This window comes from Amphibalanus amphitrite, unplaced genomic scaffold (assembly GCF_019059575.1).
Source record: "Amphibalanus amphitrite isolate SeventyFive unplaced genomic scaffold, NRLGWU_Aamphi_draft 000614F_arrow, whole genome shotgun sequence".
NCBI lineage: Eukaryota > Metazoa > Arthropoda > Thecostraca > Balanomorpha > Balanidae > Amphibalanus > Amphibalanus amphitrite.
This window is the reverse complement of record NW_024882108.1, coordinates 347867-374328: the sequence shown is the minus strand read 5'-3', so window position 1 is coordinate 374328 and position 26462 is coordinate 347867. Positions and strand designations below refer to the sequence as shown.

General features: G+C 58.6%; 1 protein-coding gene across 5 annotated transcripts; it reads right to left on the bottom strand.

The window, feature by feature from the left end:
* Positions 1-227: 227 nt before the first annotated feature.
* Positions 228-26438, bottom strand: LOC122363304 (reticulon-1-A-like). 5 transcript variants are annotated; one of them, XM_043332424.1, is made up of 7 exons: positions 26175-26422; positions 24989-25304; positions 16530-16574; positions 4381-4588; positions 2100-2308; positions 1407-1512; positions 228-873 (listed from the first exon to the last, which is right to left on the bottom strand). In XM_043332424.1, exons 1-7 carry the CDS (start codon positions 26256-26258, stop codon positions 804-806), a joined length of 1038 nt encoding a protein of 345 aa, XP_043188359.1. In that variant the 5' UTR covers positions 26259-26422; the 3' UTR covers positions 228-803. The 5 variants fall into 5 exon arrangements, with proteins under 5 accessions (XP_043188359.1, XP_043188354.1, XP_043188355.1 ...); XM_043332419.1 differs by having other exon boundaries at positions 24989-26438; XM_043332420.1 differs by lacking the exon at positions 16530-16574 and having other exon boundaries at positions 24989-26438.
* Positions 26439-26462: the final 24 nt, after the last annotated feature.

Genomic DNA, 26462 nt, shown 5'->3' with positions numbered 1-26462 from the left:
GACGGCACCAGTTGTTCATCGCTCCAGCGTCACCCAGTGCCTAGTGGAAGGCAGCCACCAGGCCTGGTCCATCCGTTCAGCGAGTAGCGTCCAAGCCAGGCACAGTGCAATAGTGCCGTCCATAAGTGCACGTCGTATCAAACAGGACGCAAGATCTCCCCTTTCTCCGGGCCAACCCAGACTCACTCGGTCCGTCACAGCCCGGCGGCCGGCCCGTCACACACTCGTCACCTTTCGTCTTTTATTGGTATCAAAGCACGTTAAACGGAAGATTGGCGCATGACAGAAGCAATACTGGCGCCACGAAGCTAGCTGCGGCGGCCGGGCGCCGCGGGCGGGTCGGTTCGCTCGGCGGCCGGTGTCGCCGGTCGGGTCACTCGCCGGGCGGGTGCTGCTCCGGGTGTCCGGGCGGCCGCTGCGGCGGGCGGCGCAGCCCGGCGCGCGAGACGGCGGGGCTCCAACAATCCAACGGGGCCGCGATATTCCATCGAGATTACAGACACCGGAGTCGGTATGTACAGCCGTGATTGCATACGGGACTGCTTAAATAGACAGAGAAACAGAGAGAGCGAGAGAAGGAAAAACAAACACCAGTACGAGTCTGGCTACTGCACCGCCCCACCCCTCCCACCCATCCCACCGTTCAACAGGTCACACCTCTCCTACCCGCACACACACACACACACGTCATTACATGCACACCCACCCACACGTGCACGCTCTCCCTCCCTCCCACCCGCAGCCACACACACAGACAGACGGGAGCGCGGCCGGCCGGTCGGCGAGGTGCCGGCGCCGGCGCATCACTCCTCCTTCTTTTCCTCTGCCACCGGCTCGGCGGCCTTCTTGCCCATAGGAATGGCCGCCTTCACCCTGTCGGCGGAGCGGCACAGGTCAGCAGGTCACAGATCAGGAGGTTACACTGGTCAGCACCGGTCACACGGGTCAACGCCGGTCACACGGGTCAGAGGTCACAGGCCACAGCTCACCCTGTTAAACTGTGACAGGTTACAGTTCACATGGTAATACTTATCAGAGGCCAAACTCGACCGAGGTTACGCATCAGACGCCGCACGACTCAACAGCATGAATAAAAAAACTTAGTCTGAAATCTTATGGTAAGTATCTCTGTTCAGTAAAGACAAAATGCGCCACGTTAAAAAACAAAAACCTGGAGCGACCATCTTCTCTTTAAGAACATTTAATTCGTCTTTCGGTTTCTTTCCAGTAAATGTGCCTGTGAGGAAAAATTGTTAATGATCGTAGCTACAGCTAAGGACCGCAAAAGATGCGTCGATGGAGGCTGCGTCACAGCTGCCCCGGTCCGCTACCGGCACTTATCGGAGGGCTGAGGCACCCATGTAGTACGGCGAGGGGCGCCGAGGGACTGTGGCGCGTCCACTTACTTAGCTGAGATCTCGGCGACCTTGTCCTTCACCTGGCCAAACACCTCGTCAATCTTCTCCTTGTTCTGTTCGTACACCTTGGGCAGCGTGAACAGCGCCACGTATCCTGTGGGTGGATAGTACACACAGCGTCACTGGGGGAACCCGGCCTTAATCAAGCAGCGTGAACAGCGCCACGTATCCTGTGGGTGGATAGTACACACAGCGTCACTGAGGGAACCCGGCCTATACACAAACACATATCGGCACTGAGGGACCCGGCCTTAATACCAGCAGCGTGAACAGCGCCACGTACCCTGTGGAATACAGCACAAAACGCCACTGAGGGACCCGGCCGTGACGATGAGGAGGGGATGTATGAGGTATTCGTGTATGAACTGTAGCAGCCAGTGCATGGATACGAGAGAATGGGTCTGGGATCTCATCCAATGGATCCTGATTTCGGATCGTAAGACATGGACCAAATCCTTATTCCTTTTAGAGGAAATGCAGTGTCCCATGAACCTATGAAAGGGTCCTTTATTATGATGACCGGTTCCCTTCCGCGGTCGGGTAAGGTCCCTTCCCGTCCATGTGCCGGATGGAGGTGGATGATGCAGTGAGCGATCAGCCGCCGGTTCCTCAGCCCCCCCCCCCCCCCGACTCACCCATGGAGACCCGTTCCCGCCCGCCTCCCGAGTCGTCCCGACTCACCCATGATGACGAGGGTCATGGTGTTGAACCAGGCGCCCAGGTAGGTGAGCAGGTACAGCACGAAGCCGAACTTGACCGACTCGAAGATGTCCTTGACGAGGAACAGGTCCTTCAGCGAGCTGGTGCAGCAGTTAAGCTCAGCCACCGCCTTGTCGGCCAGCTCGTGGCCCTTCTCCGGCGTGACGGTGGTGTCCACCGACAGAAGGTCCCTGTCGGATAGAGGAGCGCGGCGTCACACATCTACAGGGCACACAGAGCCTACACTTTACCGACAGCAGGTCCCTGTCGGATAGAGGGGCGCGGCGTCACACATCTACAGGGCACACAGAGCCTACACTTTACCGACAGCAGGTCCCTGTCGGATAGAGGGGCGCGGCGTCACACATCTACAGGGCACACAGAGCCTACACTCCACCGACAACAGGTCCCTGTGGGGGCGGAGGGGGCGCGGCGTCACACATCTACAGGGCACACAGAGCCTACACTTTACCGACAGCAGGTCCCTGTCGGATAGAGGAGCGCGGCGTCACACACGCAGAGCACAGAGGGCACACAGAGCCTACACTGCACCGACAGCAGGTCCCTGTGGGGGCGGAGGGGCGAGGCGTTACACACAGCTCAGAGGGCACACAGAGCCTACACTGCACCGACAGCAGGTCCCTGTGGGGCGGAGGGGCGAGGCGTTACACACAGCTCAGAGGGCACACAGAGCCTACACTGCACCGACAGCAGGTCCCTGTGGGGGCGGAGGGGCGAGGCGTTACACACAGCTCAGAGGGCACACAGAGCCTACACTGCACCGACAACAGGTCCCTGTGGGGCGGAGGGGCGAGGCGTTACACACAGCTCAGAGGGCACACAGAGCCTACACTGCACCGACAGCAGGTCCCTGTGGGGCGGAGGGGCGAGGCGTTACACACAGCTCAGAGGGCACACAGAGCCTACACTGCACCGACAGCAGGTCCCTGTGGGGCGGAGGGGCGAGGCGTTACACACAGCTCAGAGGGCACACAGAGCCTACACTGCACCGACAGCAGGTCCCTGTGGGGCGGAGGGGCGAGGCGTTACACACAGCTCAGAGGGCACAGCTCAGAGGGTCAGCAGACAACAGGTCCCTGTCGGAAGGATGAGAATGGCGTCACACATACAGAGCACACAAGTCATAATTAGTTCAGAGGCTCAGAGGCGGCAGTCAGCAAGTCTCTGTAAAACAGCGACAGCAGAGCCACACACAGGACTGACGGTGGGAGAGCGCAGGCCGCAGGGATACGCAGGTAGTAGCGAGGAGCGTGCACAATATAGTGACATCGCGTGTTAGCCTTCGCTGTACACATCTGAATGCACAGACGACTACAAATAACAGTCACTGGACGGCAAATGTATAATATTATTTACAAATGCAATTAATTAGGCAATGCTAGCACGCTAAGTTGCTACATTAGCCTTCGACGTGAGAGCCGGGACCAATGACAGCTCGGCAACTACAGTCCATTCAATGGACCGCCACTTAACACCCGGTGCACGGGGTGGCTTTTAGCAGCGGCGACGTGACGACTCGTTCTTGAATGGAGGAAGAGGCAGCCGCAGGAAGGAAAATTCGCAGGAGCGAACGCCGGATTACGGGCGGGACACGGCGCGCCCCCAGGGCCCGGCACGAAACACCGCCAGGGCCCGGCATGGAGTGGCCAGCAGGGCTCGGCACGGAGTCGCCGTGCCGCTGTCCACTAAAAAGGGGGTCAAGCGTTGGTCCGGGGCTGATCAGGAATGGTCGGGGTGTCGTTACTCACTGGAACGGCTGCGCCGTTACTCGCTGGAGCGGGTGTTAGCCGTTGGTCAGGGGGTGTGTCGTTACTGGAAGGGGGGTCGTTATACACTCACTGAAAGTGTCCGTCCGTCATTGTTCGGGGAGTGCGCCGTTACTAACTGGAAGGGGTGTCGCTCGTTGGTAAGGGGTTGGTCGGGGGTGCGCCGTTACTCACTGGTAGGGGTACGCCGTTGGTCGGGGTACGCCGCTACTAACTGGTATGGGTGTCCGTCGTTAGTCCGGGGTTGGTCCGTCGTTGGTCGGGGGTGCGCCGTTACTTACTGGAAGGGGTGTTCGTCGTTGGTCAGAGGTCGGTCCGGGGTGCGCCGTTACTTGCTGGAAGGGGTGACCCCTTACTCACTGGAAGGGGTGTCCGTCGTTGGTCGGTGGTTGGTCAGGGGTACGCCGCTCTAACTCACTGGAAGGGGTGTCCGTCGTTGGTCGGTGGTTGGTCAGGGGTACGCCGCTCTAACTCACTGGAAGGGGTGTCCGTCGTTGGTCTTTTGCACCATGCCCAGCACGGTCTTGTAGAGCCGGAAGCCGAGTGTGACGGTGAGCAGCGCCAGTCCGAAGTAGGCCACCACCGAGATGAAGCTGCAGTACAGCATCGAGAACAGCAGCACCAGGCCCGTGGCGAACGCCGCGCCCGACTTCTTCGGGTCGCGCCACAGCAGGATCTCCATCACTGACGGACAGAGGGAAGGGGACGTCAGTCGGTGTACGGACGGAGGGGGTCAGTGGGGGACGCCATAGCAGCATCTCCATCACTGACGGACAGACGGAGGGGGGACATCAGCCGGTGTACGGAAGGAGGGGGTCAGTGGGTGGGGGGACAGGTGGGAGTCACAGACACGCACACAAGTGCCGCCGGCCGCAGTCGGCACCGCTCGGACCCCCGTCACCTGAGACGGCCACCTGCGGTAGTCCACTGGTCACCACCATTACCCACACAGGGGCCCAGTCTCAGGTGGTGACTGGGACCGGCGCACGGCGGCTCGGGGGGCCACCCAGCCGCAGCTCACCGCCCCAGGTATCCATCATCCCACCAGCGCTCTGCCTGCCCAACTACCCGCCCTTTGGTAACGGTCACCCACAACTGCTGACTGGCGGAGTTTTTTGCCTTTATTTGGCTGATTTGGTCGTCAACGTTCATAGCCAGCGAAGGATCCATTATGTTTGCTGTTGCTGACCTTTATCTAATTCACCATCATCAACCGTCGTTACGAGCCCATGACCGCAGGAACATGATATAGAAGGGAGGTTCTGACCGATACCCAGCCGGTGGTCTGCAGTGCAGAGGAGGCGACGCACGCTATCAGTTACACATTCTGCTGCCAGTGTCCCCGAGCCTGTCCGATCGAATTTCGGCACAACAGACCACAACAGTCCCGGCTGGGTGCAGCGATGGAGTGGGGGAGGGGAGGGCGGGCAGCTCGGCAGCGGCGCCCGTTATTACCCTGGACAAGGTCACACGCAGCACACGGCTGAGCCGGCCGGCGTGTGGGGGGAGGCAGGCCGGCGCTGTTGCGCCGCGCGCGGGAGTCGGGCGGTGCTGATGCGCCGCTCCGGTCGCTCGGTCCGTGCCCGGTTGAGCTCCATCACGGTGACCTTGGCTGCGCGGACGGACGTGCCGGGCGACGGCCCGCCGGTCCGAGACACAACCGCCGGCGGCGACGGCAGGCCGCCAGCGGCTGCTTCCCCCTGGACTAGATAGAGGGCTGGCTGACCACAGAACGTCTCCCCAGGGCCCTTACCGAGTCGCCACGACCCGGCAGAGCGGCTATAAACGACCGTCGCCGGCCGACGAGCGGCAGGCGTGACGCCAGCCGCTCACGGAAGCGCTACCATTTACGGTCCGGCCGCGGCACGACTTTCCCTGGTAGCGGCCGCCGAACACGGCTGGTCAGAGCCACCGGCGCGCTCAACGGCGCCGCGCCGGGGGTCCGACAGCGCTCCGCACTCGGCTCTCGGGCCGACGCGTAGGCGGCACGCAGGGAATCGATACAGCTGAGCCGCAATACGGCACTGAGCGCCGAGTCGGACCGAGTGCGCACTTCCATTTCCTGTGCCGAGTTCAGGGAATGTTCAGGGAAGGTTCCAGTCCCGAGTGACGAGTTGCGGGGGCGGACTGGTGTCTGACCGGCGACTCGGGACTGAGGAGCGCCGCGGGGGCCGCCGCTGTCGGTCGGACAGTCCCCCGCCGGGGGCCGCCGCTGTCGGTCGGACAGCTCCTCCGCCTCTACCGAGAGGAGCGGCGGCAGAGGTGACGTCAGGAGACCGCCGGCGACACTGCCAACTCCACGGCCGGCCTGGCCGTCCGCCAGAGCCGGCGGCAGCCCAGCCGGGGGACGGGTCACACCGACAGACCGCACTGTCGGATCTCACTGCATTGGACTTCGCAGAGCCGGACCTGCACTGATCACTCAGAGATGAGCCGAACTGACCGCAGTGAGAGAAGCCCGCCCAACAGCTGCCGCCCTTCCGAACGACCCATTGCATCGTATCGACACAGTGGCGGCGGGACGACTGTCCACCATTGCCCCTGGTCTGTGTGAGTCAGCCAACAACTATCAAACAATCAAACAAACAGCGGCCGGTTACCGAGCCGCTCCAGTCCGACTCGGTTCGGCGACCGCCTCAGCCGTCGGTCAGACTCAGGGGTCAGGAGTCAGGCTCCGGACCCGGGGACACCAGCCAGGGCTCTGGACTCAAGGGACAGGAGCCAAGCTTCGGACCCCGGTGATAGGAGTCAGGCCCGGCGGTCACGGCCGTGGCGCCTGACCGCGCGGCCGGCGCTCCTCAGACTCACTCAGTCCGGCGGCTGTCCCGGCCGGCCGCCGGGCCAAACAGCTGAGAGGTCAGCTGCCGCGCGACCGGCGCTTGACCTACTCAGTCCGGCGGCTGGGCTGTCCCGGCCGGCCGGGCGGGCGGGCGGCGGCCGACCAGCTGAGAGAGGATGCTGTCCGGTAATGACGGGCGGCATCCGCTCTCAGCTGGGAGAGCAGCTGCCGGCCGGCAACAGCCGCCCGCCCGTATCGCCAGCGGGCGCCGGCTGCGGCGCTCCAGTCACGGACGGCGGCTCCTGCACCGCGGCGTGGACAGGACGGACGGACCGTCACAGGGCGAGTCGTGGCGCCCTGATCTGATGACGGCACGACTGTTTTCGGGGTGATACAGATCGAACAATGAGCCTTCTGCCGGCCCCCACCACCCGCCGGACAGCCGGCCACCCGGCCGGACGGGACTGGCGAGTCCGGTCGCCGGCGAACTGGACCAGACCAGATGGTCGGCACTCGGCACAGACCCCGCAGACACAGACACAGAGGCACAGACACACGGGCACGGATACAGGCGACCAGAGGGATAGACACGAGGTCAGAGGAACAGACACGCACCGGGACTGACTCAGACAGAGGCAGTCATGAACAAAGAAACACAGGTATGCACACACGTACGCACAGCTACACATGTGGGACATGTGGGACAACACGCAGCCCGACTGATACACAAAGGCTGACACTGCACCGCCCCGGCAGCAGGCCGGCCTGTCTCCGGCGCCGGCGCGGTTCAGGGTTAATGGGAGCGTTCCCCCGGCCGGCGGCGCCGCCCGCGGCCCGGCGCACCGTCCAGCTGCCGGCGCGGCCCGGTGCCGCTGCGTCCCCCTCTCACCGGGGCCCACTTCAGGCAGCTCCTCCTCCTCGGCGGCCGTGTAGCGCTGGTTGCGCCGCCCCATGGTGGCGGGCAGGTGGCCGGCTGACGGACACGGAGACACGCACTGGCACGCACACAGGGCGACCGGAGCAGCGCGGCGGCGGGCGGCGGCGGCGACGGGCGGCGCGGAGTGGCCGAGCTGCGGCGGCCGCGCCGCGCCGCCGCCGCCGCCGCGCCACGCGGAACCTGTCGCCGTGACGTCACGAGCACGTCGGCCGGTGCGCCGCAGAGGGCGCCACGTCAGCCGGCCCACCTGTAGACCGGCCGACCCGGCCCAACGTCGGCACAGACGCATATTCGCCGCTGGAGCGACTCGGCTCAGCGAGGCAGCAGCTCACGGCCAGCGCCGCCCCGAGCAGGGTTAGATGGCTGTTTATGGCCGCTCAATTGACCGAGGCCTCGCGAGGAGCCCCTCCGCTGCCCATCTTTGTTTGTGGCGGTGCGATCAGCGCAGCTCCGCGAGCCGCGGCGGCCGGTGCAGGGGAGCGGCCGGCCTCGGTCCGCTCTGCGGCTCCGGCGGTCCGCCCCGCCCCACAGCGGCCGGCTGAGAGACACCCGATCTACCAGCGCTCCCCCGGCACCCGAGCTTCACAGCCGCCGGTCGACATGGGACGGTTCCCGGTACCGGCAGACAGGACGGCGGCGGACTGGACCAGCCACAGCTCTAGCCCGGCCCGGCCAGCCAAGGTCAAGGCCAAGGGCAGATTGCAGGCGGCCCGACACTGCGCCAGCAGCGGGCAGAGGACAGAAGGGCGGAGAAGGGAGGGAGGAGGGACAGGCGGAGAGACAGGCCGAGAGGACCGCTGAGAGAGGGTAGAGGAGACCACTGTGAGCGGGTAGAGGAGACCGCTGAGGAGGGGCAAAGGGACAGCGAGGCCCGCCGCGGCCGCTCGGCTGGTCCGCCCTGGGCTCCGTCAGTTGGAGTCGCCGTCCATCCGGTGTGCATGGAGGGAGCATTCCGTCCGCGATTGGACCGCAGTGTCACGTTACGACGCCGCCGACGCTGCACCGTGCCGGGCCGAGCTGCCGGCGGCGGCAGGGGCAGAGCGGCTGATCGGCCTCCCCTGGCCTGTCGCCGACCGCCGCCGGGGAGCGGGGCCGGGCCGGGTGGGCGGTCCGCCGCGGCCGTCCAGAACCTCCCGGACCGCCCGCCGCCGCCCGCCCCCAGCCACTGACGCAGTTCGGGGCGGGCGCTGAGTCACGGCTGTTGCACGTGCCGGTCAATACGGCACCCCTGTCCGCCGCTACCCGCCCCCAGTCAATGACTGGGGGCGCCGGTCGAACGCGGCACTCAACTCTGCAGTCGGCCCCAGCAACCATCGGCAACAAAGAGTACTCGGGGGTGTATCTATTGATACGGGCCGGCGGAGTTTAGGCACCGCCACACCTACTAGTGCCGGAAAGCACTGGGACGATCAACGTGATACCACAGTACCTACTTTGCAAAGCCAACAACATATACTTTCCCCTCATAGTATCCTAGTATCCACAAGGAAAACACGAGACGGGTTCTGAATCATACACGATACGACGCAGCCGAGTGAACTTCGCCCCAGCACGCTGTTCTGGAACCAATAGGATTGCATCATCGTAGCCACCAATCGACCTCACAGCCCAATCGACCTTCCCCTTTGAAATGCCCTCAGCCACCACGGACGATCCAGCACCAGCGGCAGCAGCCTGCGCCGGTCGGCACGGCACCCGTAACTGGCGGATAGGATACCACGGCTGAGACGGCGCCGGGCCGTGGGCGCCGCCCGTGACACGGCTGGCAGACACCGCGCCGGTCCGGGTCGGCGCCGACGGCACGCGGCTCGCGCGCCGGTACCGGAGGCGAGTCGAGCTCGACGGCGCGGTATCGTCTGGCCCGGACGGCGGTCGATCGGCCCGTGTGCGGCGTCGGGGAGGTCCACCCCCCCCCCCCCCGCCCCGCCCGCCGTCCGACGTGCCCGCTCCGCCGCCACCCGGAACGGCGGCCGCGCCGAGAGCAGAGCGCCAGGTCGCGAAACACAGTTTTTAGCAGCGTGCAGCGCATCTTCTCTCCATTAGCCTAAACTTAGCCCCTGGTCGGGTGACGCACACAAGTAGGAATGCCCGAAGGCCACAGTCGCCCCGCCCAGCGCCCTTTCTGTCGCCGGCAGCCGGCCGAGGTCGGGTCGGAGCGGGCCCTGTAGAGCTTCCCCGTGACGGACGGTGACGGCGACGGCGACGGGCGGGGCGTCGCCGCGTCGGGCCTACCTGGCAACTGGGTCCGGCTGGCGGCGGTAAGACGCGGCTGGACGCACCGGCCCGTGCGCTGGCTCGGTCGGCAAGAGGCCCGGCTCCGCGGGCCGGCCGCGCCGGTCGGTGCCGTAGGCTATTTCGGTCTGACCGACGGCTGGCACCGCGAGCCGCCCGGCGCGGGCCACCGGCACCGCGAGCCGCCCGGCGCCCGGCCGACCGCCGGCATCGCGAGCCGCCCGGCGCGGGCCGCCGGCACCGCGAGCCGCCCGGCGCGGGGCGGCCGCAGCGGGCCCGACAGCCCGGTCCGCGGACCAGGCCACACGGACAGACCACGGCTCATCCCACTGTCAGGGACCGGACCACACGGACGGTAGACCAAAGCCCGGCCCACAGCCCGACCACGGACCAGATCACAGTCCGATCACCGGCCATTTCACCGTCCACAGCCCGACCCACAGTCCGAGAAACGGAGCATACGACACGAACGGCCGGGGCACGAGTCGGACCACAGCCTGAAACAGCCCGCTCCACAGACAGCCCAACCACGCCGTCTCGGATGACCGGAAATGTGAAATCATTCTGCGTCTCAAGAGCGATACCGTATACTGTGGAAGCACACAGTGATGGGTTTATTTACGTCTCTGTTGATTGCGAAAGATTCGAGTTGTGGACCATTTATGCTAGATTTTCTAACAAACCTCTGAGCACGTAGCAACACACGCCGGAGAGGATATTGACGTCACATTGTTCATCTTTAGGGCAAAGGCAGAAGGACGGAGATGATGGATGTGTGCCTGCCGACTAACTGCGAGAGTAGCATCATAGGCGGATCCAGCTCAGAGTTTTTTTTGGGGGGGGGGCAAACCATAACAATTTATCGATTCTTTCCACGCATCGTCCATAGGCGTAATGTTAAAATCATGCCGTGGGGGGGGGGGGGCAAATGCCCATTTCGCCCCCCCCCCCCCCTGGATCCGCCACTGAGTAGCATCGCATTGGGAATACGGGTACGGAATAAATGCCCGTGTTTTATGCTGGGAACACGAATCGACCGTAAGGAACAGGTTCCAACAATCAAGACGTGGATTGTATAAGCCACCACCATCAAAGACAAATAAAATTGACAAATGGATGTCTAGAGCAACGGTCCGACGCAAGTATTCAAATAAAAACTTTAAAAATTATTGGGTTATTGCGCCCTTAGGGTGTGTTAACTGCGACAGCCATTTTGCGCCTCTAAAACATAAGTGTCCGGCTCGAGTTAGCCCAAGTAGAGGACTATACCTATCTCAGAAAGCGACCTCGGAGCGTCACCGACCGAGCCGTCGCGGCGACCGTGCGCCGGCTCCAGGTCACCCCGACTCGGAGCCGCAGCCCGCGCCGTGGAGGGCTGCGGACATGGGCCGAGTCCAGTCGCCCTCCGTCGCCCGGGGAGCCGGACACGGGCACGGACGGTGCTACCAGTCGGTCAGGAAGGGGCCGAGCCGACCGTACGACTACAACAGCTTCATAAGAGTGGCTCTGTCATGTATTGGGCTCCCGTGCCATGCACCGACCAGCCCGGTTCGGGGTAGGTATTTCTCTGACCGGTACAGCAGCTGACAGCGTGAAGCACCGCCGGCCGAACTTTGTGACTCTGTCCGGCCAGAGTCCGTGCCTTTAACCGGCCGGAGTCCCTGCCTCTCTAACCGGCCGCCGACCGCCGGGCCCTCTGACCGGCCGCCGCCGGCCGCCGGCCCAGTGGCCCCGATCGACGGCGGCCGGCCGGTCGATGCCGGCGGCGCCATCGCTCGGAGCGCCGCACGCAGGCCCGCCCGGCCGGCCCGATGTTGCAGCACGCAGCCGGAGGGAGCGGCCCGGCTCAGGCGTGTTTACAAACAGAGGACGGGCGGGCGTCCACAGGTGGGGACCGGGTCACCGCGGCGGCCCCAGGCGCTCCGCCGGGGTCACCCACTGACTGACCACACCCAGTCCGCCGGGCGGCCGAGGTGGCCACCCTTCCGCGGCCCATCACTGAAGCAGGGCCAGTCTTTGTCTCCATGCGACCCGAGACTGTGCGTTTCCATTTCCCGCGGGGATAACGACGTAGTGACCTAGCAGCTCAACATCGAACAAGGGATGAAACGTCACCAATGACGAGGGAGGGCAAACAACTACTGGGACGTTTATCCAAGACACAAACAGAGTCCCGGGCATGACACTCAACACCATAATCCGCAGAAACAAAGAAATAAAGGTAAAACCACCCTTGAGGAATAAAGCGTAATGAAACCAGAGATCCAATCATAAAGTACAAAGTGATGTTTCGCCAAGGCGACCAGAACAGTCCCTCATCTAATTGTCCCGATCTAAGTGTTCCTGGTGCCAGCTCCTTCTGGCAGCCGCCGTCCGTCCTCACCTTTCTCTCTGCAGGCTCCCATGTTTGCCGTTGCGTCAGCACCTCAGTGGATCACACACGGCCGCCGGTCCGCTCTAACACTCCACCGCTGGCACCCGCGGCAGCGCGCGCGCCCCGCTCCTCCGCTGGCCGTCCGTCCGGTCGGCGCCCGCGCGCCGCAGTGTCGCCCTACCGACGGCGGCTAAAATTACTCAGCCGCGCCCGCTCGCCAGTGTCGCGCCGGCTGCCAGCCGCGGTCGCGGGGCTTCGCTGGGCCGGCTGGCGGCGCGTCGGCACAGAATGGGGTCCGCCGGCGCGCGTCGGGGCCGACGATCGATGGGGACGGCGCCGCGCGGTGCGCAGGCCCGCCCGCCCCGACCGGCCAGCGGCGGCCACCGACCGACCGACCTCACTGCCACCACCGACCGGCATACCGACCACCAGCGCGGCGGGGCGGCCGGTCCAGGAAATGAGCGGCCTGCCCGGTACAGGCTCAGCGGGAATACCTACTCGCCGAAATGTTCTCCAACTTGCAAAAGCCGTCTCGGTTAGCGTCCTTATGCATTACCGTGCAATTGCATTGCAATGGAATGCAAAGCAATGGCCGGGACGGGATCAGGGTAGGCAGTAGGCACGTCCCCCTCGCCGGGATAGGGCCGACCACCCCGAGGCGCAGCATTGCGCCAGGTGAACAGCGGAGTTCGCCTGATCACAGCACAGGCACAGCGGCCGGGGTAAAGGAGGAGTAGCTTCGGTGATCAGATGCGAGTATTACGGTCTTGATTACACACGACCCTCATCTCATCACCTTACTGAGCTGAAGCAGCGGTGGGCCGTTGGAGGGCGGACCGCACTGGGCAGGTGCTGCCATCTGCCTTAGACCTGTGTCCCTCGCCAGGGGGCGCCACCTGCGGTTTGTACTTCTCGGCAGCTCGACCGCACAGGGTGGGAGATCGCGAGCCCGGTAGGCAGACAACTGAACCAGTGACAACTGAACCAGGGACAACTGAACCAGTAAAACTGAACCAGGGACAGCTGAACCAGGGACAACTGAACCAGTGACAACTGAACCAGCGACAACTGAACCAGTGACAACTGAACCAGCGACAACTGAACCAGTGACAACTGAACCAGTGACAACTGAACCAGGGACAACTGAACCAGTGACAACTGAACCAGTGGACAACTGAACCAGTGGACAACTGAACCAGTGGACAACTGAACCAGTAGACAACTGAACCAGTGACAACTGAACCAGTGACAACTGAGTCAGTGACAACTGAACCAGTGACAACTGAACCAGTATGACAACTGAACCAGTGACAACTGAACCAGTGACAACTGAACCAGTGACAACTGAACCAGTGACAACTGAACCAGTGTCCAGTGGACAACTGAACCAGTGACAACTGAACCAGTATGGCAACTGGACCAGTGGACAACTGAACCAGCGGACAACTGAACCAGCGGACAACTGAGCCAGCGGACAACTGAACCAGTGGACAACTAATGTCGTACTGCGCTGTATAGGTATAAGGTAGCGGGTGGCTGGACGGACGGTCTGTGCCAATCTGCCGGTCTGCCAATTGATTTGTGTCCGATCTATTAGAGTGTCCGTCCGAGAGCCGTACGACGGCTGACAGGGCTGACAGCTAGCCTGGTGGTCGCGAACTGGTGTGGCAACCGTTACGCCCACCTGGGACGCCCGAATAGTTAGCAACGTATAAATGGTATTCACTTTGATGGCGTAACTCGGGACAGACAGGGCACGCAACGTGGGCTTGGCAGAGTTCAGCCCGCCTGGGCCCAGAGGAATCTCCGGTATATAAACGGATTCACTGCTCGGGCTTACATCGGGCTTACGCCAAACGTCGCACAACTAAGGCTAAACAACGGCTGTCCTGAGCTCGCCGAGAGGCCCAGAGGGCATACCTCCGGCAGAGCAGGGGCTTTAGTCGGCGTTTTTGTGTCATACGCCGACTTTAGTCTTTAGCCCAAGCGCTAGCCGACTTTAGTCCAAGCGCTAGCCGACTTTATCCCGACTAAAAATCTCGGGCAAGCCGCACTTCAGCTTGCTTGGGCCCGGAGTAAAATTGCTTGCTGGGCTACTGGTTAGTGGTTCAGTTGTCACTGGTTCAGTTGTCATACTGGTTCAGTTGTCACTGGTTCAGTTGTCCACTGGTTCAGTTGTCCACTGGTTCAGTTGTCCACTGGTTCAGTTGTCCACTGGTTCAGTTGTCACTGGTTCAGTTGTCATACTGGTTCAGTTGTCACTGGTTCAGTTGTCACTGGTTCAGTTGTCACTGGTTCAGTTGTCACTGGTTCAGTTGTCACTGGTTCAGCTGTCACTGGTTCAGTTGTCACTGGTTCAGTTGTCACTGGTTCAGTTGTCCGCTGGTTCAGTTGTCCACTGGTTCAGTTGTCTACTGGTTCAGTTGTCACTGGTTCAGTTGTCCCTGGTTCAGTTGTCACTGGTTCAGTTGTCACTGGTTCAGTTGTCCCTGGTTCAGTTGTCCCTGGTTCAGTTGTCACTGGTTCAGTTGTCCCTGGTTCAGCTGTCACTGGTTCAGTTGTCCCTGGTTCAGTTGTCACTGGTTCAGTTGTCCTGGTTCAGTTGTCACTGGTTCAGTTGTCATGGAACCCGCGAGCCCTTCCCCACTGCAGCGCGTCACCGTGGGACGAACAGTGAATTAGACCAGCGGAGAGGACCATATCCAACTGCGTGCGATGGGCATAATATCCAACCCTGTTCCGGTGGAGACGGCCAGTGGAGTCGGGGGAGGGGGGGGGGGAAGGCGACAGCCAATCAACTTCAGGTCGACGGACGACCCCTGTCCCTGAGCGGCTCAAACTAAACGGCAAACTTTCAGTGGAGCGCTGCCGCGGATGCGGGAGATTCAAGAGAATGGCTAACGATCGGATTGCTTTGGCAGTTAGTCTGCTTGATAACAAGAGTGCGAGCACTAATGAACGACGACCTCGCGATGAAGGCGACATTGACAGTTCTTCCGTGATAACTGTGGGGGCCCATGAGGATCAACCCAGACCGACATTTGAAACAGAGTCTGTGTGACATCCCAAGTAAAGCTTCCCGAAACCACAGGTCTGATGACGTAACTCCAGCGTCCAATGACACATGAGAACTAGCCACCGCGACCAGAGCACAATGCACATCCAGCGTCTATCATCCACATCAGCGTCGGCGGAGCGTCTGTCTAACCGGGGTAGTTAGCTGCTGTCTAATCACCGAAGTAGCTGCTGTGTAGCCACTGGCCACTGCTGTCTAATCACCGAAGTAGCTGCTGTGTAGCCACTGCTGTCTAATCACCGAGGTAACTCAGGGGTTTGCCCGCGAGGTAGCTGCTGTGTAGCCACTGCCGTCTAATCACCGAGGTAGCTGCTGCGTAGCCACTGCTGTCTAATCACCGAGGTAACTCAGGCGCCTTCCCACCGGCACCACCGAGGTAGCTGCTGTGTAGCCACTGCCGTCAAACCACCGAGGTTACTCAGGGGTCTGCCCGGCGGCACCACCGTGGTAGCTGCTGTGTAGCCACTGTTAAACCGAGGTAGCTGGGGGTCTGTCCGCCGGCGGCAGGCCGCGGCGAACCAGGCCACCGAGCTCCATATGGGCCGGCGATACGACCCTGTACATACGCCGAGCGACGGTCGATGCGGGGACGGGACATGCGACACTGAGCGACCAACATCACAGCGGCAACGACTGCAGGCATCGGGCCAAATATTGATCGCCGGCGGCGTCAGCTAACTGCAGGACAACTATCCGAGAAACACTGATAACGTGCTGTGCGAGCGGGAGGACCGAGCAGCTAGACAGGCGTCCAAAAAAGAGCCGGGCAGACGCAAAATGCTCCACGGGAACGGGATAAGCCGTAAGACCAGTGAAGATAAACATTAGCGCATAAGCACTGAGCACACCGAAAATAAAATGCGACAGCGAATACCTTCTATGTATATTGTATGGATGTCCGTACAGCTTTGGTTCTGTGTAAACGGTATGCGGTATGCACTACGCAATAAGCAGATTAATTAATTCATTAGTCTTACCTCTGTGGAATGCTCATCACCTTCGTAGAATATGAGGCCCCATGGGAAAATAAATATACAATGCTAACTCTACATTGAGCGCTTGGAGCACTACGCCGCAGAGCGGCCACTTATCCCACACGGCGGGTGCGGTCGGCCGAGCGGCGACCAGCGCGGCGCTGGCGCATCAGACGTCCGGGCAGCACTACAGGCACTACCTTCCCGGCGGCACTACAGACACTACGGGCACATCGAGCGGGCACCGGCTCACCTCGCGGGTCGCGCGCCATCCTGCGCCGCAGGTCGGCGAGCAGGCCTGGCGGCGGACGGGGCGGTCAGAGGCGCGGGTCAGCCCGGCGGTCAGAGGCGGGGTCAGAGGCGGGGTCAGAGGCGGGGTCAGCTCGGCGGACGGGGCGGTCAGAGGCGCGGGTCAGCCCGGCGGTCAGAGGCGGGGTCAGAGGCGGGGTCAGAGGCGGGGTCAGTCCGGCGGACAGTCAGAGGCGGGGTCAGCCCGGCGGACGGGGCGGTCAGAGGCGGGGTCAGAGGCGGGGTCAGAGACGGGGTCAGAGGCGGGGTCAGTCCGGCGGACGGGGCGGTCAGAGGCGGGGTCAGCCCGGCGGACGGGACAGTCAGAGGCGGGGTCAGAGGCGGGGTCAGAGACGGGGTCAGAGGCGGGGTCAGTCCGGCGGACGGGGCGGTCAGAGGCGGGGCCAGCCCGGCGGACGGGGCGGTCAGAGGCGGGGTCAAAGGCGGGGTCAGCTGTCGGCCCCGGTGCGCCGGTCAGGTGGCACCGACAGGCATGGCCGGCCGTCCACGGCGCACCCCACCGCGGCGGAGACCCCAACTCCTTGGCACTCCGTCCCGCGGCCCGTCACGGTGGCGGATACTCCTACAGACTGCCCGCCGCAGTCGTCCACGGCCCGTCACAGTCCGTCCACGGCGCACCCCACCGCGGCCCGTCACGGCGGCAGAGACTCCCACTCACCGCCGCAGTCCGTCCCGCGGCTCGTCACGGCGGCGGGGACTTCTAACCGATGGCGACTATAACTGGCTGCCCGCCTCAGTTCGGGGAGCCGGGAGCAACGGCAGCAGACTGCACTCGGACCAATTGCAGCCGGCCATTGCTAATACAAAATCGATTGATGAAACTGGTACCGATCGTGAAAGCGCTGGCGCCGTTTGGAAACTAGCAAGTGTTGTTGAAATAGCACGCACCACAGCTTGGCCTGAAACGCATCTGGACCGAGTTATTTCACACGGCACGTGACAATTGGTCCCGGTTAGTTGCAAAGCATTGATACCGCATTACCGCAGCTAACTACTAGCCTACGCTGAGCGAGTATTTAGTGCAGGTAAATTGGGTCAATTGGGTTTAGGACTGGGAAGTCCTAAAGGTCATCGACCTCTCACGCCCAGATCGGGAGCCTATTTCAATATGGATTACGGGGAGCACAACTGCTGGGTGTTGTGCTCCTTGGATCGGGAACACAACTAGCGAAATGCTGTTATCAGTGTTCACGCCCCAATCTAAAAGCATGACGTAGAAATTAGAATACACAAAAAAAGCATCCCAACACGTGAATGTTCACCAGCACTTGAAGCCGCGCCCAGGGCCGGTTGGTTCGATCATCATAACACCTCCAGTCGGGAGGGAGTGCAAAAATCCAGTTATGGCATTTTTACACTCCCCTAGCCCCCTTCACGTCAGGGGGGGGGGGCGTATTTGGCCACACCCGGTTATCTCGGAAACTAAATACCTAACCTGGGCGTCAATAATTTTATGACATTTAATTCGCACCTCCTCGAGACACATCTGATGATCTACAAGTTGACCTGAGAAGAATTAACTTAAAAATTTGACCCCAGGTCAATGTCATTACCTGACCGGTAAAGGTATTCTTGCATATCAATCGACCCGTACCAATGACCCCTACACATCAAGGTGCTTTCATTGCTTTACCTGGTCTCCATCAAAAGTTACCGTCGAAAAACTGCTGGTGACCTTGTATGATCTGACATGTCATTTTGAGTGGCCGCTGGCCACCATCTGCACACTGTCCATTGTATATTGATATGGGTAGAATGGCCATGCTTCTGTAAATTTATTGTGGTATTGACTTTTTTCCAAAGGCGTCGAAAGAGAAAGAAAGAGAAAGAAAAAGAACGAAGAAGTTATTTCGGTCACTTTTTAGATCAGAGGCCTCTTGCACCAAAATCCTCTTGCACCAGTGCTTGGATTATTTTGCATCGTATACCCAGTCCAAGTCTCAAATGTAACAATTTGCGTGCAAAATTTAGCAAGCACATGTAGGATTATGTATTGGGCTATTGCAAACAAATTTACCACCGTTAGATTAGCTTATTCTGAAACCGGTTTTTCGATTTTACCTAGCTAGGTAGTTTTCTGCAAGAGGCCTCAGGTCACTTTTTAGGGTCAGGTCCCCAGAAGTCACCGAAAGTAGAATTTCGCCACTTCCCGGCCAAACTTCGCTAATTTTCGACAAATTTTCGCACAGCCAGGAATGGATATAGCTGCGGCGCCGCGGAAAAGCGTATTCGATAGCTCTTTAACGGTATTTCTGATTAATTACCTCAGATTCGACCGATGGTCAACGGTTTAACCTGCAGATAAGGGACCAAAACTGCCAACAAACACTGCCAAAATATACATTTTTTTGCGGGAATAGTTTTTCTGCAATAACTTTTGACTCAATACCTACACGAGCTTACTTTTGGTAGCATCGTGTTCCTCTTGTCAAGACGCATCGAATGAACAGTGAACACACAGCTAAGACGTTTTCATCGCTCTAGCGTGCCTCTAGTAAAAGTTACTAGCGAAAAACTGCCAAGTGTGGGATACCATTCGTTACCCGAGCTGCCTCAGGGACATGACGAGGGGTCAGGAGTGCCATTTTTCGGTTCAGTGTGTCATGTTTACTTGTAATTTGATGCTTGAAATTGCTTAGAATGACGTTCGTCCAAAAGAGGCGCCCTTCAACGTTCTCCCGTTGCCTTATAATAGAGAGCCGAGAGGTCGCAAAATTGACCTAACCTTAGGTCACGGATATCAACTTTCCGAGAAATGCATCTTGTACGAACTGTTTACCTTATCCGTGGCTGAAAGTTTCGAAGTGATCGGTCACTCAGTGTTGCTATTGCAGGCATTGAAACTGGTATGAGGTGATGTCACTTGACGTGACCTGGTGACCTGACCTTCAGCGACCTTGGTCTGAAATTTTCACAGAATGAGTTGAAAAGATTATAATAAGATGTGCCAAAGTTATTCTTTTTCAGGTCAGGTCAAAGGTCAAGTTACTAGAGGTCATCAAAGGTCAATTTTTTTTGTCAATTTCAACAGTTCTCGAAACACCCGACGGCTAACTTGGGAACCAACAGAGCCACAGCGCATTCGATAGCTCTTTTAACCCGCGCCCCGTTGGGCTCTGCCAAGCAACGCGCCCCGTTGGGGAGGGGGGGGGGCCATTTTGGCCCCCCCCCTAAGATCTCGAGAACCACGCAACTTAGCGACAAGCGGCAAACGGTGTTGGATAGCCCTATCAGGGAACTACCTTGTGACCCAATTTTATTGACCTAGGTCAAACCGATGACGTCACAGGTCAGGTCAAAGGTCCAATTTTCACCGTTTACAGGCATTTCAAGAAATGCGTTGCAAAATCGAGTAAAATGCATTTCATTGAAAATCATCGATGGGGAAATGTTCTTCAAACACATATTTTGCTATTTGAGGTCACTGATACCAGGTTAGGTCACAGAGGTCAGGTCACTGGGGGGTCACAATATGAAAGTGTCGTGTGATACATGTTTTATGGTCCATTTTACATGACAAATGCGATTATGTGGGTCAGGCAGCCTTTGGGGCCAGCTTAGGTCACGTTTTGGTCAAGGTCAGGTCAAGGTCAGGTCAAGGTCAGGTCAAGGTTAGGTCAAGGTCAGGTCAAGGTCAGGTCAAATTAGGTCAAATTTCAAAGTTGATATTTTTGCATAAAATGGGTATCGAATCGATGCAGCTCGTCACGGGGAGTTCAATGGTGGTCTTTGTTTTGCCGTACGTGGTCTAAAATCGCTAAAAAATTGAATTCAAAAATTTGACGTCATCATTTTTGAACAGTTTTTTCGCTATAACTTGGCCAAAAACGAGATATCGATCTGAAATTTGGTATGTATATAGAAGAGTACAGGGACTATCACATATATTCCGGTTTTTTCGAAATTCGGAAATTTTTTTGATTTTTTTTAGTTTTTCTAAAAAAATCAATTTTTTGAATTTTTGAGGGTCAAAAACCCAAAATTTTGAAAATTTGAGATAGCAGTTTTGTAGCGCCGCTTTTTGTCTACCAGACCATATAAAGAACTTTGAAATTGCTTGATAACTGTAGATTTGGTGAGCGTTTAAAGATTGCATGTTTTTTGCTCATTTTTGCTCGAACATGACCTCAGTGTGACCTCAATAACTCCTGACCTAAGGTGACCTAAGACTTGAAATTTGGTGTGAAGGTGTCAAATTGATGCCCGGGAAGGTACTGAAAATTTGGCGGCGTCAATGGTTTAGCCTCCAGAGGGCAAAAACTCAATATATAACAGTTTTTATGAAAAACGTTTTTCTGCAATAACTTTTGATTCCAGACAGAAACGAAATTTATTTTGTCAGCATCGTGTTCCTCTCGTCGAGATGCGTCGAATTAATTGCAATTTGACCTTTAAAGGTCATTTTGAAAATTTGACCTCAGGTCAAGGTCATGACCTGACCGGAAAGGTCATGTTGCATATCAGTCGATCCGTATCGTCGAGCAAAACACATAAGAGGTGTTTTCATCGCTCTGACATGTCTCTATCAAAAGGTTTTGTCAAAAAAGCTGCTGGTAACCTTTATTACCTGACATGACCTCAGGACATAAGGAAAGGTCACGGGTGCTATTTTTCGGTTCGCTTGTTAAGTTTACATGTAAATCAATATTAGAGAGTGTTTTGAAGTTCGTCCAAAAGAGGCGCTTGTCAAATTTCTCCCATTGACTTATACCTAATGGAGAGGTCGCAAATTTGACCTGACCTTAGGTCACCGATATCACAATTCCGAGATATACAATTTGTACAACGTACAGTCTGTCTTAAAAGTACCGCGCAAAGTGACGGTGGATCCATCAAGCCTGACTGAGGTAGGGCCTGCTATAATTTGAAAGTCACCGAACCAATTGACCCAGGGAATGGACGAGGATGTGAATTGCTTCGGTGACTCAAATTTAGTAGGCCCTTCCTCGGTCAGGCATGATGGATCCACCGTCACTTTGCGCGGTACTTTTAAGACAGACTGTACATACTGTTACTCGTATCAATCGTTAAAATTTTTAAGGCGATCGTTCAGTCCGTGTAGCTATGACGAGGATTCAAACTTATTCTGAGGTGAGGTAACTGGTCAATTGACGTGACCTGGTGACCTGACCTTAAGTGACTTGGGTGTGAAATTTTCACAATATGTGCAGAAAAGATGCATGAACAGGTGTGCCAAAAACGGAGGCGTGGCGTCGTCGTCGTTTTTTAGATATCTGCGAAAAACGGCAGGGGGGCCGGGGGCTGTTCATACACCCCTCCCCCCCCGTGTTAATGAGGTTCGAGCGCTGCGGCTCCGGTTTTCTTTACGCACGTCGCACGCAAAAAAAAAAACTGGAAGACGGCCCAAAACGCCCCACCTCCCACCAGGGCGAAGGTTGGCCAGCGCTGGGCCGCGGGGGATGTTTGAAATTTGAATGCCCCCTTCCCCCGTGCGGTTTTCGCAGGGAGAGCGCTGCCGTATTTGCCAAGCACCTTTTCATGAATATTTTCGGCATTTGCGCATATGTGAGAATTTCAGGCCCACATCGCTCAAGGTCAGGTCACCAGGTCACGTCAAGTGACCTTACCTCAGAAAAAAGTTTTAATGCTCGCCATAGCTACACCGACCGTGTGCGATCGCTTTGAATCTTGATTACGGAGCGAGCGAAGCGAGCGGAGTCTTACGTAGAATAACGGAAATTTCTGAGCATGAGCGGCCGGCCGGCCGGCCGTGGTCACGATTCTGCGACGCTTATATCTCAGCAACCACTTGACCGATTAACCACACTTGTGGCGCAGTTGGCAAGTGCGTTCACGTTTGGTGTGGGAGGTCCTTGGATCAAAGCTGACCTCTGGCAGCGTTTTCCTCGGCCGGCTCCTACCCAGGAGATGGCAGTAACTGGGAAGTGTTCGCTCGGTCGTGGGGATTACCGCTGTGCCAGCCAGCGCCCCCCGGCCGCAGGTACACGGGCCTGATCCGCCTTTAAACTGATCCTTCGGTCCGGTGACATGTCCCGAGGGCACGGCCTTGCTTCATGTCCCGGAGCAGCCCTCTGACCTGCCGGGCCCGAGAAATCGGGATAGCCCCAGCGTGCGCACCATTGCTGTGCCACCTGGGGTGCGTGACAGGAAGCGCGCGGTCAAGGCTGTCCCGCGTAGCGGGTGCCGAAAACGCTTCGTACCACTGCCGTGTATATAGTGTACTAACCCAGTATGAATGTGTGCTACTAACGACAAAAGCCCGGGTCGGGCAACAAAAAAATATAAAAAAAACACTTGACCGATTTACCTGCGGTAATTTTTGTAGGGTAGCTTCATTCCTTCTACCAAGTACTGGAATATTCCCGATGCATGTCAATGTGGGTGACCCCTTATGCACGTGCCACGTGCAAAACGAAGGGGTGTCAGTTTTGTAATTGTTGCAATATCTCGGTAACGGGTGCCACTCTCTTCGTCTAGCATCATTTGGTCTAGTGCCTTTTGAGCTAGTGCAATTGGTCTAGTGCTTCAGCTGGTCTAGCGCCAAGCACTAGACCAAATGAACTAGCCCAAACGATACTAGACCAACTGACACTAGTCCAAGTGGAGGGGACTCCTCGGTAACTACTTGGCCGATTGCGCTGAAATTTGGCATGTAGGTAGGCACCCACTAGGCACTGCAGGCACCCACTAGGCACTGCATATCCATGTGCCAGAGTTGGGGTGCTGCTGCACGTGCGCACGTGCAGGGGTCGTTTCCAGATCTCGAGAACGGCTTGACCGATGGCGCTCAAATTTGGTACACGGTTATGGACCAGTTAGTAGGGTGCCGTGCACAAGTCAGTTGGGACCCATTTTGCACGTGCTGGGCCGATTGTGCTCAAATTTGGCACATTGCTAGAGACCGGTTAGTAAGGTGCCGTGCACAAGTCAGCTGGAGGTACCCCCTCGAAATTTCGCACGTGCAAGGCTCACCCTCTCGCTCGCTCCGTTAGTCGCCCCAAAAGGCGTTATACTGGTTGATAAGAGTACGCAGTATGTGTAAAAGATATATCTCGGAACTTCGATGACGGCGACCAGAGGTGCGGGCAATTTTGCGACATCTCCATATTTATAAGCAACAAAAGCAAATTGAAATGCGTCTCCTTTGGACGGAAGCCATATTAGACAGTGAGACACCCTCAAACATCGGACATAACAGGTACCTATAACCTAACTATGAAACACTGAATCGGAAATATTGCACCGTGGCGGGTGGCCCCTCTTTTTCCACTGAGGTCATCCCGTTGAGCTTGTCAAATCTGAGGACACATTCCAGAAAGAACGTTTAAGGAGCCATCCAATGCACTTTTCCAACACACTGTAGCTCTATTTCCCGAGTTATGCGCCGATTTGTAAAAAGAAGAAATATTGAAATCGGCAAAACTTGACCTACAGGCTACAAGTATGGTGAATGGTGATCTATGATCTCTGGTGACCTGACATGACCAAAGAAATGACCGAAGTAGGCTTCCATCATTATTTATCACGTTCTTTCCAATGCCGGTTACCGCGTGTCGCTATACGTGGCCCAGGATCCGAGTTAGACGGGGTTACTGTTCGATCGCCCCTCCCCGGCCCAGCGCGGAATTATCTACCATTTAAAGCGACAGGACCCAACATAAGCTAGCTGACAATGTAATGTTCACAACTGTAAGCTGTCATCACGCGTCACCGTAATAACTGGCGTACGATCGGTATCAGTATCAGTACCTATGGCCTCCTGCGACCGTCGTATGACGCACTCTGGGCAGAACCGGATGATCACATCCCGCCGGGCGCGGAGTGTGGTCCCCGCCCGGCTGCCGCTCGCGTGACTGGCCCTGTTCCAGTGGACCCCGGCGGTCGACCCAGTGACACCAGCCCCGCGCGGCAGCGGCCGGGCGGGACGGCGGGGGGAGAGGCGGCACCGCCGGCGCTGTCTCCGCCACCGCCGGCGCCCCCAGCAGTGCACAGTGTTACGTAACGACCGGTACGGCGGCTGTGCACTGTGCACCAGCCGCGAGTCGTACACGCACACATCTATCTCGAACGGCGGCGCGCGCCGGCACGGGCGGAGCAAGTCGATGCTTCCGTATTTCCGAGGGGCAAACCATAAAATTAATCATCACTGCTACGACCGTACTAACGTTCACAAAAGGAACGGTCCTCTTTCGGGGAAGGTTCTCCCGTGAACGCTCCCTGGACCCGCCCCTGCATGCACACATTCCCATTTCACAATCCGCCGGCTGAAGGTGAACAATGTTCGTGCCCACCGCCGGTTCACGGATAACGAAAGGACAAAAACGGCCGCAGAGCGGTGGAATACCGCCGGCTGGTTACTGGGAGCAGTGGAGCGTCACAGGAAGGGTCGGGGCGGGGGGGGGGGGGCGCCGCGCCACTTACCGGGCAGGTGGGCCAGGCAGCCGGCCGTCGGCCGCGGCCGCGAGCTCGGTGTCGGCGGCAGCGGCTTGTCTGGAGCCGGCGGGATGACCGACGCCAGCGCTTCCTGCACGTCGCGGTTGCGCAGGGCTTCCAGCGGCAGCTTTTCGACCACGCGCTCGGGATCGACCGGCGGCTGGGCGCGCTCGGCTTCCTTGATGGAGCTGATCGCCGAGCGGTCCACGGGCGTCGGCGGCTCGGCGTCCATCGACGACGGCGACGGGATGCGCGGCGGCGGCTGGTCGCCCAGCGGCCGGCCCTCCGCCGGCGGCACAAACTCCTGGAACGGGTCAGGATTGATGAAGGGCGCGGCCGGCTGGGCGGCGGACGGGACCGGGTCCCAGCTGGGCTGGCTGCCAGAGCTGTCCTCAGACCGGGCGGCCGGCTCAACGGGGATCGGGCTGTCCGACTGGGGGAAGGTGGGCGGCGGCGTGGGCTCGCGAGCGTCCCCTCCCACGGCCGGGGTGTCATTCAAGGAGGGAGTGGTGCTTGTCGGCTGGTGATGCAAGTCGGCTGACTCGGCGCCACCCGCGCCGGCCGGCTGGTCACGGGGCTCGGTGGCGGCAGTGGGGGTGATGGGTGCACCCAATAGGTCATCCTCGGGGGGTGGACTATTCAGAGGGCTGCTCATCACAGGATTGGCAGAACTGATGTCAGCTCCTGCCGAATCAAATCCCAATGAAGTGCTAGACGGTTGAGCTGGATTCGCTTCTGGCTGTTGGAACGTAGAATCAGCATCGTGCACAGCTGAAAATGATTTCCCCTCATCGGCACTTCCGTAAACAAAGGAGTCCACCGGCTGAGGCGGACTGGGGAGATCTGGCAAAACGTCAGGGGCATCGAGATCATAAGCAGGCTCTGAATTTTTAACGTCAACCTGACCCCTCTCTTCAGTCTTCAATCCATCGTCCCCCTGAGCGCCAGCAGATAAATCCAGCAGGTTGTCGCTTTGCTGCTGGGCTGTGATCGGAAAACTGTCGGTGGGCGCGGCCGGCGCTACATCAACATCGGGCTCAGTCGACCCACGACCGAAGGGATCAAAACTGGCCAGATCATCCATTGGGTTCGTCTGTTTTTCCGCAAGGAGACCCTCTTTTACATCTGTAGGTGAATGTGCTTTCTCAGATAACGGTTCCCCGACATTACGTACGGCCAAGTCCGGAGTCTTTTCTTCTGTCTGTGCTAAGCCTCCTTCCGGGCGTTGCGCAGCGTCAGCGGCATGGTCAAAATCCATATTGCAGTGGGGATGTCAGCAACAATAAAATACCGTTCTTGCTGAATATATGCGTCTTCAGTTCAACCTTACCCAAGCTCACACAGCAATCACACCGGTAATTCAATGATCAAACACCACAGTTCTATCAACCACCACAGCCCCGCGCACCGTTCGATGAATCAGAAAGCATTTGCAGTTGCCCTGGAATATGGTAGCAACTAG

Excerpts from the sequence above, each read along its gene's own strand:
- LOC122363304 (XM_043332419.1), bottom strand. The coding sequence starts at position 26,258 with ATGGATTTTGACCATGCCGCTGACGCTGCGCAACGCCCGGAAGGAGGC. Across the intron at positions 16,575-24,988 it reads CTGCCTGGCCCACCTGCCCG|GCCTGCTCGCCGACCTGCGG; the intron begins GTAAGTGGCGCG and ends GTCCGCCGCCAG. Across the intron at positions 4,589-16,529 it reads GATGGCGCGCGACCCGCGAG|TGATGGAGATCCTGCTGTGG; the intron begins GTGAGCCGGTGC and ends TCTGTCCGTCAG.